At 35.2% G+C, this 13,155-nt stretch overlaps 2 protein-coding genes across 6 annotated transcripts; both read right to left on the bottom strand.

The window, feature by feature from the left end:
- Positions 1-1,062: 1,062 nt before the first annotated feature.
- Positions 1,063-3,064, bottom strand: LOC111017625 (EKC/KEOPS complex subunit tprkb-like protein). 3 transcript variants are annotated; one of them, XM_022293439.2, is made up of 6 exons: positions 2,841-3,064; positions 2,134-2,200; positions 1,906-2,028; positions 1,729-1,812; positions 1,528-1,614; positions 1,063-1,344 (listed from the first exon to the last, which is right to left on the bottom strand). In XM_022293439.2, the coding sequence occupies exons 1-6, from the start codon at positions 2,906-2,908 to the stop codon at positions 1,258-1,260; spliced, it is 516 nt and encodes a 171-aa protein (XP_022149131.2). In that variant the 5' UTR covers positions 2,909-3,064; the 3' UTR covers positions 1,063-1,257. The 3 variants fall into 3 exon arrangements, with proteins under 3 accessions (XP_022149131.2, XP_087974062.1, XP_087974064.1); XM_088117936.1 differs by lacking the exon at positions 2,841-3,064 and adding an exon at positions 2,434-2,769; XM_088117938.1 differs by lacking the exon at positions 2,841-3,064 and adding an exon at positions 2,268-2,410.
- A 1,165-nt stretch (positions 3,065-4,229) lies between these two features.
- Positions 4,230-12,411, bottom strand: DOT2 (SART-1 family). Of its 3 annotated transcripts, none has more exons than XM_022293499.2 (13): positions 11,981-12,411; positions 10,491-11,438; positions 8,890-9,028; positions 8,740-8,794; positions 8,206-8,319; positions 8,035-8,131; positions 7,893-7,962; positions 7,693-7,752; positions 6,878-7,493; positions 6,043-6,452; positions 5,367-5,587; positions 5,184-5,268; positions 4,230-4,598 (listed from the first exon to the last, which is right to left on the bottom strand). In XM_022293499.2, exons 2-13 carry the CDS (start codon positions 11,342-11,344, stop codon positions 4,527-4,529), a joined length of 2,793 nt encoding a protein of 930 aa, XP_022149191.1. In that variant the 5' UTR covers positions 11,345-11,438; positions 11,981-12,411; the 3' UTR covers positions 4,230-4,526. The 3 variants fall into 3 exon arrangements, with proteins under 3 accessions (XP_022149191.1, XP_022149190.1, XP_022149192.1); XM_022293498.2 differs by having other exon boundaries at positions 11,990-12,411; XM_022293500.2 differs by having other exon boundaries at positions 11,994-12,411.
- Between the last annotated feature and the right edge of the window lie 744 nt (positions 12,412-13,155).

Below are 13,155 nucleotides of genomic sequence, written 5' to 3'. Positions count from 1 at the left end.
TTCATTTAATCATAGTAGATAAAGTCTCACAGTACTAAAAAATAATTTTATTAATGTATTTTAATTTTAGAAACACTCTTTAAACTTTGATTGATTTGAATTTTAATGACAATTTTATATTCTTTACAACTGCCACGTAGCACTATTTATTTGATTTACCTATTTTGTCTTTTAATTTAATTCGAACGTCTTTTAAAAAAAGTAATAATTTAATTTGAACATCCTTTAATTTATAACTGATCCAAACTTCAATAAAAAGTATTTTTGACCATTAATTCAAATAATGACGTAAATTAATTAGCCATGCTTCTGCATAACACAGTTTTAAATTTTGATAAAATGTATCATATCTCAAAAATTCAATAAGGTAACACCCATCACAAGAATAAATATTTTAATTTTATTATGTGGGATCTATTTTATATTTTGCTGCTTATTTTTCTGAAATATAAACATTTTTTGTAACATTTTGTATATTTTTAGTTAAGTTTTTTGGAATTTAATTATTCTTAAAAATAAATTTATAGAAAATTTATAGAAAATTAGTAGAGAACATCAATAAGTGAAACATATATAATACCATAAATGTTATGCCAACTTGAATATAAATCAACTCAATCGACATTATTTTCAATTAAAAAGATCAAATATTCGAATCTTCACTCTTCACTCTCATATATAATATCATAAATGTTATGCCAACTTGAAAATAAATCAACTCAATCGACAAGTATTTTCAATTAAAAAGATCAGATATTCAAATCTTCACTCTTCACTCTAAAGATTCAGAGAGTTAAAAAATACTTTTGATCCTTCTAATTTCATTGAATTGATGAGTTAGTCTTTCAATTAATCCACGCTTATTTTCGATGAGATTTTTCAAGGTAGAGATTAAATTGTTACAATTTTTAAACTACATAGACTAAATTGTTACGCATTAAAATTTGGAGAACAAAATTGTTACCAATTTGAAAATACGACTAAATCATTATTACAACACATGACCAAAAATGGTTTTTAACCAAAAAAAAACAATATCAGGCCAAAAAAGAAGCACAGAGAAACAGCAAGCGCCAATTGATTAATCAATTTCCATCCCAAAGGACAACAACAGCATAATTAATTGAACATTCTGCATCATCAACCTAAAAGTAATACTAACTGTAAACAATTTAATACATTCATGATTCGCCTACAGAGAAGAGTAACTTTGTGTGCCAACTGCCCAAGATGAAACTTTGTTGCAGCTTTTTTCGCCTACAAGGCATCGCGTGCAGCGATCCGACATGTTATAGCATCTCCAACTGAGGACACCGTCAACTCGGGTCCGGTGATCTTAAAATGCTGGAGAGAAAAAGATTATCAATTGATTTTGCTATTGGTAAGGACGAGACCAAAATTGATTGCTCCCACGGGTGCTTAGGTGGTAAGAGCTTAACATGTTTAGATATCCTCCCTAAGGCCCTGAGTTCAAACTTCTAAGCAGAAAAAACCAAAATTGGCAGATGATGAAGACATAGACTGCACCTTTTGAATCTTAGCTTGGTCTGCTCTCTCTCCCAACTCCTCTAAGCTGATCTCTTTACCATGTACAAGTTTCTCAACAGCTTCCATCTACCATGGAAAATAGATTGTACAAAAGAAAAAAGTTTTTCAAGAATTCAGAGTTTATAAATAAACGTGTACAACAAGGTAAGATAATTTAGTTTCACAAGATCTAAATCCAACCTCGGCAGGAGAAGCGTTAAAACGAGCCGCAAGGACATAAGAGGAGTTATCAGAAATTCCGCATCTTTTTAAAGACTCTGTAATCTGCATATTGATTGAATCAAAATATAACTCGTACATAGCCACAAACAAATAAGCACAGACTGTAATATTCAAGAAGTCAGATAGAATAATTACATGCTTTGAACCCGAATAATTGTAGACTAGTTCTGAATGAGGGGTGCGGGTAGTCAGAGAATCCCTTGACTTAGATACAAGTGTCTTATAAGCAGACGCGAGCACCGGGAAAACATCTGGGATCTGTCTTCAGTTTTTTTATTTAGCAAAAGTTAGAGAATTCGTAGACACAATTCAAAGCTGAAACAATAATGGGGTATTTTGATAAGCATATATAAGTAACCATACAAGAGAGGCATTGAGAAATGCAACTTCCGGCTCCAGAGTTCCAGCTTGCATAGAATCAAGAAGTTCCCTGAAAATATATTACTTTATTAGGCACTTCAATTGTCAATAACATAGTTTGTTCTACAAATACATACATATGAATTGAACTCAGGCATATGAGAAGAAGAAGAAATCAGTGATGGGAGAGAAGCAGAAACTGATATTATTAAATCTCCAGTGCATGTACAACAAGTCTCCCTTGAACGCGAGAGTAGTATAATATTAACCACAACTAACAATATTAACAAATAATACACTCACATAAGAACGTATCAAATGATACCCATAGGTCATAATTATATTTAAACCCCCATGATTTTCACAAATAGCTCGTAAAATCCAACACAGACATTACTGCCACTTCAAAAACGGAAGAAACCCCACATCGTATTTATCAGGAACTAGCAAGTTTATTCAATAAAAGCGATCACATTATGTTATGAAAATGAAATTCAAGTGCACTAGAATTAGCTCTCCTCAATTTCTTGCATAATTTAGTTGAAGCATTTTCTCAAACAGTTGGCAGATATCCCAAAATCAAACAGCTGGAAAGAAACAAACAAAAACAAAATCGAGCCCACATGATTTTATAAGGTAACCATTCCCTCACTAATCACTGTCAACCAAAATTTCACTGTCGGGAAACCGGATAGAGCGAGAAAGAGTACTTGGAATTGGTGACGTCCACGAAGAGGGCGAGAGTTATGGTGCTTCCGTTGATCTCGAACATCTTCATGGCCGCTCCCAAGACACAGAACAAGCCGTTGGATTTTTCCACACAGCAAAGGAAATCCGAACCGCGTAGATGGGAGCTAGGCCTAGGGTTTAGTTTTTCTGGTTTTGTTCGTGTCGCTCCCAGTCGCGGGGAATCAGTTCTTGTTGCCACGTAAAACTTTTGGAGTTTTTATTTTTTAAAAAAAACTATTTCAGTCTACGTCCTTTAAATTTCAATTATATTCAATATATTTTCTAAAATTTAACCATGATTTTATTAAACTTTTGATCACTATTTTACGAGACGAAAGAACATTTTTAATATACGGACTAGAGTTTAAAATGTAGATAATGGGTGTTAAAAAAATCCGACAATCCAACGAACCCAACCCAAACCGTAAGTGTTAGATTGGGTTAGATGAAGTCTCGAGTTAAGTTGGGTCTTGGATTTAACCTTTAAAAAATTGGGTCAATCTAACTCAATCCGAATTTATGCACATATATGTGTATTTTTAAAATTATATATATAAATATATATATTTATCTTCGTCCATTTAGTTTTAATTCTAGCCCTTCAATTAATGTTTTCATATTATCTTCTTCCATTTTGTATCTTAATCTCATCCATCTAGTTATTTTTAATCAACTCTCTATTATGGTAATTAAAAATTAAAAATTAAAAAAAAAACACACACACAATCCGATGACTCAACCCAACCCAACCTAAAAATATTGGGTTGGATTGGATTGATCATCTAATTCAAACTTGATTCATGTATATGGCCAACCCAAAAATTCAAGTCGATTCCAAAACCCCTCCTAACCCGACTCAACCCAACCCATGAATACTTCTATTTTAAAATATAAGAACCAAAATGAACTATTAACTATTTTAACTTACTAAATAAGAATTAAAATAAATTACTAATTTTGAAGGAGAAGGAAAATGAATTTTTACCTTTGTACTGTATGTTTTATAATTTATCGTGTGCAATATACAATTTTTTAACAAATTTTCAAACAAAAGTCTATAAGTTACCAAAGGAACTCTTCCTAAATAAAGGTTCTTTCACATAGGGTTATACAAATTTAGACTTGTTAGACAAACCCACTATTTGTACTAAAGTTTTTCTAAAATAATAATAAAACCGAAGATATGATGATTAATTGATTATCATACAAACGATCGTTGAGTCTAGTTGGTAAGATAAGATGAACTAAACATGGTTTCTTGCTACTAATTGTTGTTAAAGTTGCAAACTTCAAACTTTTTTTTTTTTTTTGGTAAGAGACATATTTCATTGATAATATAAAATGTACAAAAAGGGAAGACCCAATGATGATGGGTTACAAAAAAGCCCTCCAATTCATCAAAAGGTCATTTAAAATGTAACAAAGTGACATTTACACCAGAGGGCCATAAACAGGACACTAGTGAAAAAGTTACAGTAAAAGTTCTATTGTCCTTCACTTCCATAAACACCTCTTTTTTTTTCCTTAAAAAAAAGGAAGGTAACTTTTATCTGCTGAGCAATGGCCATCCCACTCGGCACAGTTGGATCAATAAGGCCTTGGAGACCATAAAATTGCCTTGTCAATGTGAAAGGATGTGCCTGAATTCGTGAAATGATGTGGAAACTTCAAACTTTGGACTTCTTTGTGCCTGAATTCGTAGGTTCGCCTTTACGCTTTATCCCCAAGAAATGTTCAACCTGACAAAAACAAATAAACATAAAAGGAGGGATCTGGTATGCTAAAATTCCGAGAATAAGAAGTTTGGTAACAAGGCAGTTGAAAATTTGTCAGATAGTTTTGGAAATAAGAACAAAAAGGAGATATTAGTAAATATAATCTGCACCGAAATGAAAATGAAACATTTTTGCTTGGGAGACGTAGAACATATATTTGACCTTCTCAAAATGGAAAATAATTGTGAATAAATTTGAAATCTATTAGATTTTCTATTTGTGGAAAAAGTTCGGGAAAAAAAAAGGATGAATTTTAATGGAAGCCTGAGAATATAATAAGAATAAAATGTTTGTGTTTAGTTAGATCACATAAGAATGGGATTGTGAGACTCATGGACGAGAGGCAGTTGTTGAAATTTCAAATAGAGAAGCAGCTGACTAACATAAGAATTGATACTGGCCAGAAATTAAGGTCTAAATATGATTAGAAATCTCACATATTGAATATGTTTTTATTTTATCAAAATCTACCAACTCTGGAGAATTTCTTCAGTACTATAAATTCATTTAATGATAAAAATTCAAAAGAAATAATACGAGAATACTCACTTTTCTGTCACCAAGCATGGGTGTCAAGCCGCCTGGGAGATCCTTTTCAACAGTAGCAAAAGCATTTATTGGATCACTCGTTTGGCTGGAAACATTAAAGAAAACCAAAAAACAGTTATAAACTGAATGAGTAAATACCAAAACACAAGGCAAAATACTTGTTCAAATGAAAACCAAGCATACCCAGGTTTTACATGACCACTGAGAACAAGATAAGGGGTCTTTAGTTGTGCCTGAGCCTCCCTCATTCTCTCCACTGACAAAGAAGGTGTATCTGCATTCTTCATCTGCTTCAACTTCAACTCTTCTTGGTATTGCTTCATGCGCTTTTCTTGCTTCATTTTGCCAGGTCCCTTGCCATGGAACTTGTGAGAAAGCTGTCGAAATGACTCCTTTGGAGTCATCTGGTACAGTAAAAGAGCACAAATGAGAACAAAAGAATCCTGGACTGCAAGCATAGGAATATTATCACACCCTAAGCTGTCCATGGAAAATATTGGTCGGAAATTATAATCAAACTCCATTGCAACGAGAGAAGACGAAATTAGCAACTCTAGGCAAAAACTGTAGAGTGCCAACAATTGAGATGTGGCACAACTTGAATGTGTAGGTTTATTGTTTGTTCTGGGGTGGGGAGCACATTTCAACATTGTAACAAAATATAAAGAAAGGGCAGGGCAAAGCATGACTTAGGTATGGCAATTTGAAATATAACAAACACATTATCCTAAAAGTAATTCTATTCATTTGAAAGAGGAGGCATCACCATTAGGCAAACAGGCTATAAAAACCAGTAAATGAATATGTGATGCAAGTAAACTAATATGGCTGAGTAAATTATAGAATCAAGCAAACTTACAATTCGCCCAAATTCATCAGTCCTCTCAATGTGGATCTCCTTTTTGTAATCAACCAAAGAAGATAAACGGGATTCCTTTGACTTCGATTCCTTTGGTTCGTCTTCGTCTACTATACCAACAAGTTTGCTTTTCCTCTTGTCCATGTTTCTGCCACCCCATTCAATGCTTTCCTTCAGAGTTCCTCGATCTTTAAGCAGCTTCAGCGCACTGGATAATCCCTTTCCAACGGGAACTTCATGGATTGTTTCATCTGGAGCTATTGCCTCATTATCCTCAGGTGTGGGTTCTTCTTCAGCAGTATCTTTAACTTCAGTCCACCCACCATCCTTATCCTTCTCATCTTCATGATATTCTTTTGGTGCTTCATCATCATCCATAAAGACATCTTCTTCCTCAGGTTTATGAGATTCTGAAAGAAAAAGAATCCCAAGTTAACTCTTCCTTGTTATCCTCGTTTATTTCATTTTTTTAAAACCTTATATATGCAATGATAAAGTTCTAAAAATGACATCAATATGATACAGAAATAGCATGTAAGAATTTCTGTTTGACATTACAGGTCACATTTTAGCAAGCACTCGGAAAAAATATCTTTCTGGACGAAAAGAAAATTGTGCTTGAAACTCCCAAGAAAGATGGGCACAGTTCAGAGGGTAGATAGGAAGCCTACGAGAACCACTAACAAAGCCCAAAGCCCAATGGGGTGGGGGAGATAGGAGAGAATAAAGACAATGAATATCCAGTGTTTTAAGATTGATTGAGGGACTTAAAAGAACAGTCAATGTGAACATCAATAACTTGTGCACCAAACAGAGACATTAAGGAAAATAATACCTTCATCAAGCTGGAGACCCCATACAAATTCTTCCATTTCTGTAAACACAACCTTATTCTCCTGCACCTCTCCAGCTTTTGTGTTATGATCATCAGTTGACTGACTGCTGGTCGTTGTTGTAGCAAGAAGAGCAATAGCTTCTGGTCCGGATGCTGCCTCCTCCTGCTTCTTAAGAGCTAATTTTCTTGCTCTCTCCAAGGATTTATAGAGATCTTCATCATCGTCTGCAATGAAAGTATCTTCATTGTCCTCTAATCTGATTGAACTAGTTTGAACTAATTGGAGAGATCTTGATGCCTCATCTGCTTTAGCATAGGCTGACTGGTACGCACTATGCCGCATTTCTGCTTCAGACCTTTCCTGTTCCTCTTTACGTGCTTGCCTTCTAGAATCATTTCGAGAACCAAGATCTCCAACACCCAATCCAGCAGAGATTGCTTCTGCTTCAAGGGCATCGATATCTAGCTTTTCCTTCTTTCGAAGGGATTTCTTTTTCTTGGGCTTCTTAAACTGAAGCATCTCATCTTGAGTGTAATAATCATGTGAGACTTTCACTGATGCATTCAGATCTTCAAAGTGATTGACTGAAGAAGCTCCCTGTAATCTTTTCCGAAGCTGGCAAATTGCAAAGACAACAGCAGGAAGCTCAAAAAGAAGCAAAATAATATACTGAACCATTTCAAATCATGATGGGTAGGGCAGAAATGTAGAATAAAATTACAGAAACTAAAATAACATCCAGACGAAAACCATTAAACAATTAACTAGGAAAGGAGGAACCAGCATCTTGAGTTCGAAGAGAAGTATGAATTACCTCCTCAAGCTTCTTCTCTGCATCATTAGTAAGACGTCCTCTTTCATCTAGAGTTAGACCCTGAAACACAAGTTACAGTTCTTAGACGAACCTTATGTTCCAATTTTAGAAATGATTCAAGTAAACAACACAAATAAGATATAGATATCCTTAAATAAGTTTAAAGAAATAGACAAACTGAAGACGGAAAAATTGAACACCTCATCTGCAGCTGCGGGATCATCATACTGTGGAAGAATCTTTTTCTCACCATGATTTTCATCATTAAACCTAGAAAAATTGGCAAAAATAAGCGAGGAAGACTACATACCAGTTCATAGAACGCTTAAATGAGTGACTTACTTGTCATCATAGATCCCGGTTTTCTTTTTTGCTGCTTTATAGGCCATGTCTCTCTGCTTCTGCTCTCCAATTTCCACATTCTCAAGTACATCCATGTCTGATGCATTAAAAAATATAAATACTTGATAACTTTGGCCCCGAAACTAAAGAGAAATAACCAACGTAGTTTACCTTCGTTAACGTCACCATCAGCTAAGATACTCTGATCTTTAAGTGTTAAGACAACTGCACCACCTTCCAGTACTTTATCTACGCCATGAAGTACTTTAACTCCTGCTAGATTACCTGGCAATTGCATACAGAAATAAATAAGCCACCCGTATAGTTACATCAAAACTCAGTAATCTCTCTCTAACTTCTAGGCACCCTTCTTTCCATCTTGAGACATACACACCTCTTCAGAATTTTAAAACAATGTTAGGTTTCAATCAGACGTGGAAGAAATAATAAAAATAAAACCAAAGGGGAAGAAGAATGAGGCATGCGAAGATGCTTTAAAGTTATCTGATTGCCTTTTCATGCTCTAAGAATGAGGGATGTCTTATATTTCTCAGTCTACTGCATATATTAATTACACCATAATTATCCTTATTGCACCCACATAGTCATTGAAATATGGAAGTGAGCTGGATAGACTTATATTATTCCCACATCTATGTATCCACAAAATATTCATGCAGGAAAACAAAAAGGAAGTATCCATACTAGTTGTATCTTCTGCTGCAAGATCATCATCACTTCCACCTTGATCAATATTGTCCTGAGAAATTCCAAAATGCCACAATTACAATCTAACACAAATGCGTCATTGTAAGTAGAGATTGCAAGTATCTTCGTATTATGCGGTTAACTAACCTGTTCCTCAAAAATCTTTGAGAGCTGCAATGCTTTTTCTTTTTCAGAAAGTTTCTTCTCCTCAAGCTTACGACTCCTTTTAACCCATGATAAAACCTCAGATTCTTCAGTTTGCTTCTTTAGCCTGTCTTCTTTCATGCTGCACCAAGATAGTAAATATGAGAACGAAGTGAAATTGAGTGTATGGGTACATAAGAAAAGATGCTAGAGCAAAATGGGACAAAAACAGGATATGAATGGAATCAGTTACATTGTTTCGCGAATTTATAGACTGAATCTATTATCATTGAAAGGGATCCTTTCTTTTATTTGGTACTTATAAGAATGTAATGGAGTCTATAATTTTCTTGATCCTACCTAAGGGTGTCCCCTAGGAAGCTTATGCCTACCTCAATTAATCAATCTCATAGGACTATTTCCAGATCCTACGCTATTTGGCATTGAAAAACTCTTAAGAAATTAAGTTCTCGGTAGATGTCCAACTGACCATCAAACCTGAACACGACATCGAAAGTTATGGCCATGTGTTGATAATTTACAGGTTTACCCTTCCCTCTCCAAAAAAATCATTCTCTTAATAAGAGAAATTATACAAATATATGTGATATGATATATAAAACTTGATAAACGGATACCTAGGTGATATAATGCATCTTTCATATGTGCTGTTCTATTTACTTATTTGGTATTATCAAATATGAAATGAAGTACAACCTACATTCAAAGCATTATTACCAAGTTATGGCCATGTAATGGTCTACTAAAACCATAGAAAACCAAGAACTTCTATTTACTTATTTGATATTATCAAATATGAAATGAATTACAACCTACATTCAGAGCACTATTACCATGTTATGGTCATATAATGGTCTACCAAAACCATAGAAAACGAAGAACTTCTGGATCCTTTGCCTCTGGAATTTGATTCAATACTGACATGTGCTAGTATTTAATCATGGATGAAGCATGATATCAATATGTTTTCCCTTCACAAGATTTTTTTGTAATCAGTCCCTTCTTGATTAATCTCGACTGAGTTTTTTTGTAGAGTCGTAGACATCCTAGGTGGGGGATTTTCTCTTCCCCTGCTCGAATTTACATTGCTTCTATACCATTCATTTTCTTTTCAAATTTCAAATCACTACCTCGTCTCTTAAGTAAAATATAATTTCAGTCCAGCTCAAAAGTTTAGAAGGAAGTAAAAACCTTGGTCATCAACATTACTTCCTAACAAATCAACAAGCAATGTAATCATATCACCACACAATTTTCAAGCTAAAGCTTCTAAATAGAATAAAACAAATATTAAATACAATTGCATTGATTTTAGTTTAATCTACCTAAGGAAAACCTTATTATCAAATTATAATGGAATTATAAGTCAAAACTTAGACACATCAAGAAGGTGTCAGAATCAAATTCAGCTGGAGTTCGTTATTACCTATGCACTCACCAGAAATTCAAAAACATATGAAGGTTATGAATTGCCACAAACCCATGACCAATTTGGAAGAATAAGTATCCTTAGCAGGTAAATTGAAGATATAGAAACATGACAAAACATATTTATAGAAAGCATAGGGGTAGTTTCTACTCACGTCCGAATGCGCTCCTCAAGCATAACTGAAGAAGGCTGAGCTCCAACTTTCAAACCATCAGAATTTTCTTCACCTCCCAAATGCCGGACAGCATTCCCTTGATCAACATCATCTTTGTCCCGGTTCTGACCATCACTTTTTAGCATATAATCCTTACCCGCATCTCCAGCCCAATCAATTCTTTCCTCATCATTTTTACTGCCAATCAATTCCCTTGATTTCTCCTTGTTTTGATCTGCTTTCCTGTCATCTTCCAAAATTTTCTCTTTTCCTCTCTCCTTGTCAGTGTTCCTACAGCTTTCCTTCTCCTCTTGATCTCTGTGTTTCTCTCTCCCTTTTTCTCTTTCATTTTCATTTGACCTGTCCTTTTCCTTTTCTTTTTTTTTCCTATCCCTATCCCTGTCCCTGTCTTTCTCCTTTCCCCTTTCTTTGTCTTGTCCTCGTACATTATCCTTCTCCAACTGTCTCTCCCTCCCACGTTCTTTATCCTTTCCTCGATCTTTTCTATCTCTCTCTCTCTCATATTCTTTTTCTTTAACTTTGCTACCCCTGCTCCTTTCTTTTTCATGCTCATCTCTTTCTTCCTTCCTCCTGTCCCGACTATGAACTCGATCCCTTTCTGAATCTTTTACCTCTTTCTCCCTTTCTTTTGGTGCATCGTCACTACGTCTCTTGGATCGGTCTCGATCTTTACTTCTGTGGTCTTTTTCCTCCCCTCGACTATTCTTCCGATGATCCTCACTCCGATGCTTACTAGACTTTTCTGCTCCACTCCATCCAAAGTCATCGTGTCCTCCTTCCCCATGACCATTTCTCTCATCATGATCAGGCACTGATGACCGTTCCGTGTCCATTGGCCCAGAATATATAGTAGCTTGCGCTTGCACACTCCTTGAGAATTTTTGTGCGCTAGCAGCACATTACTTGAGGATTTTCATTGCCGAAACCCTACATAAGCATATTACTTAGTCCTCTTTTGTTCTTTCTTTTGTTTGAAAATATAATATTAATGCATGTACAATTAGTACAAAAATTCAATCATTTATTAGAACATGTGAATTTCAAACCTCCCATATCCACACAATTTCAAAATTATAAACTTCAAACACTCAAAATATTCCATAAACATAAGCTCATAATAATCCATTAATCTCCTAATTTTTAGCAAATATAAACTCATAAAAGTAATCAAAGAATCCTAAAATTTCAATAAACATAAACTCTCCAATAATAACAAATTTCAGAAAATAACTTGCACTGATAAACCAGTCCAATAACCCTCAATTTACAGTCAACATAAACTCATAATATAGTCCAAAATCTCCACCAATTTACTCTTATACAATCAGTTCAAATAGCAACTGATTTAGAACCAAAATCTCATACAAACATTCGCTCACAAAGTTTTTCAGAATCAAAATAGTCCAAATACCAAAATATTTCAGAATCTTAATACAGTTCAACTATTAAAAAACTTTAGAATCGCGTACCTTACTTACCTACGTTGCTTAATCACCGGAGTGATGGTAATCGCTAATCGAGTTGTCGTGAGTTTGAAATTATATCAGATATGGTTCATAGGAGGGTCGCCGGATCTGGGTGTCTACGATCTGTCACTCCGGGAGAAGACTCGCTGGAAGGGGGTTGCCGGGTCTGCACGGTCACCGCCCCACCGCTGGAATCTGCCGCCGTCGAACGTCCGTGGATAGTCGCGATTTGTTGCTGCAGGTCGCCGGATTTGCTACTACACCGCCGCCGTTCGTGGTTGTAGTTATACCGTAGGGTTCCGCCGCCGCCTTAGACGCATACGCCGAATTTCGTCGACGCGCCGCCCCTTCTCGTGTCGCCGGAGTTTGTCAAGAGATAAGAGAGAGGGTGGTGGCGGCTAATTGTTTAGATGGAGAATGTTATGAAGAAAAATAGAAAGTCTGGGTTTTAGGGTAATGGGTAAATGAGGAGAGAATAAAATGGTAAAGTATTTTTACTGTAACGAAATTTTTGCAAATTTATTCACTATTTCTTTCTTTCTTTTTTTTTTCTGTTTTTGTTTGGTTTTACGTTTACTACACTCGGTCCTCTTTTGATCTGGGGTGATTCTTTACATAGAACTAAATTTAAAAGAATCCTCCCTGATTTGTGAAATTTAAATTTAATATGTGTTTCCACCTCAATTTCCAAGAAAATTTGACGGACTTACTTTTAGGTAGGCCGGAGCGCACGAAATGATCTTCCTAATCCTAAGAATAACCTACAAAACAATATTAGTATTCCGACGAGCAAGTCAGCTCTTATCCGATCTAACTGGATGAATGCAAATGGATCCACGTTCATTGTACGTACTAGGAGCAGACACTCTATTGATAGAGATTGGATCCGACAGAAATCCCGATATGGGACTAACGATCGTCTGACCATCTGTAAAACGGGACGTGTTGTCGGATTTAAAGAGTTTATTCGACATTTTCTTGAATACAATTTCAGGTCGGCACCGACCATTCAAGTAGGATTATAATAGAGAATGGTTAGCTCAGCTCTTGCTTTCGATAAGGACTTTAACAATTTTTTATAATTCAAAACAAGTTTTAACCTAAGTACTTTTAATGTTGATACTTGACATGTGATAATCGGCCTCCAACAATATTTAAAGATTTTTTTTTTAGATTTA

Source organism: Momordica charantia (assembly GCF_013281855.1).
Source record: "Momordica charantia cultivar OHB3-1 chromosome 10 unlocalized genomic scaffold, Mcharantia_2.0 BLBB01000010.1, whole genome shotgun sequence".
In the NCBI taxonomy this organism is placed as follows: Eukaryota; Viridiplantae; Streptophyta; class Magnoliopsida; order Cucurbitales; family Cucurbitaceae; genus Momordica; species Momordica charantia.
This window is presented reverse-complemented; position numbering and strand designations above follow the sequence as displayed.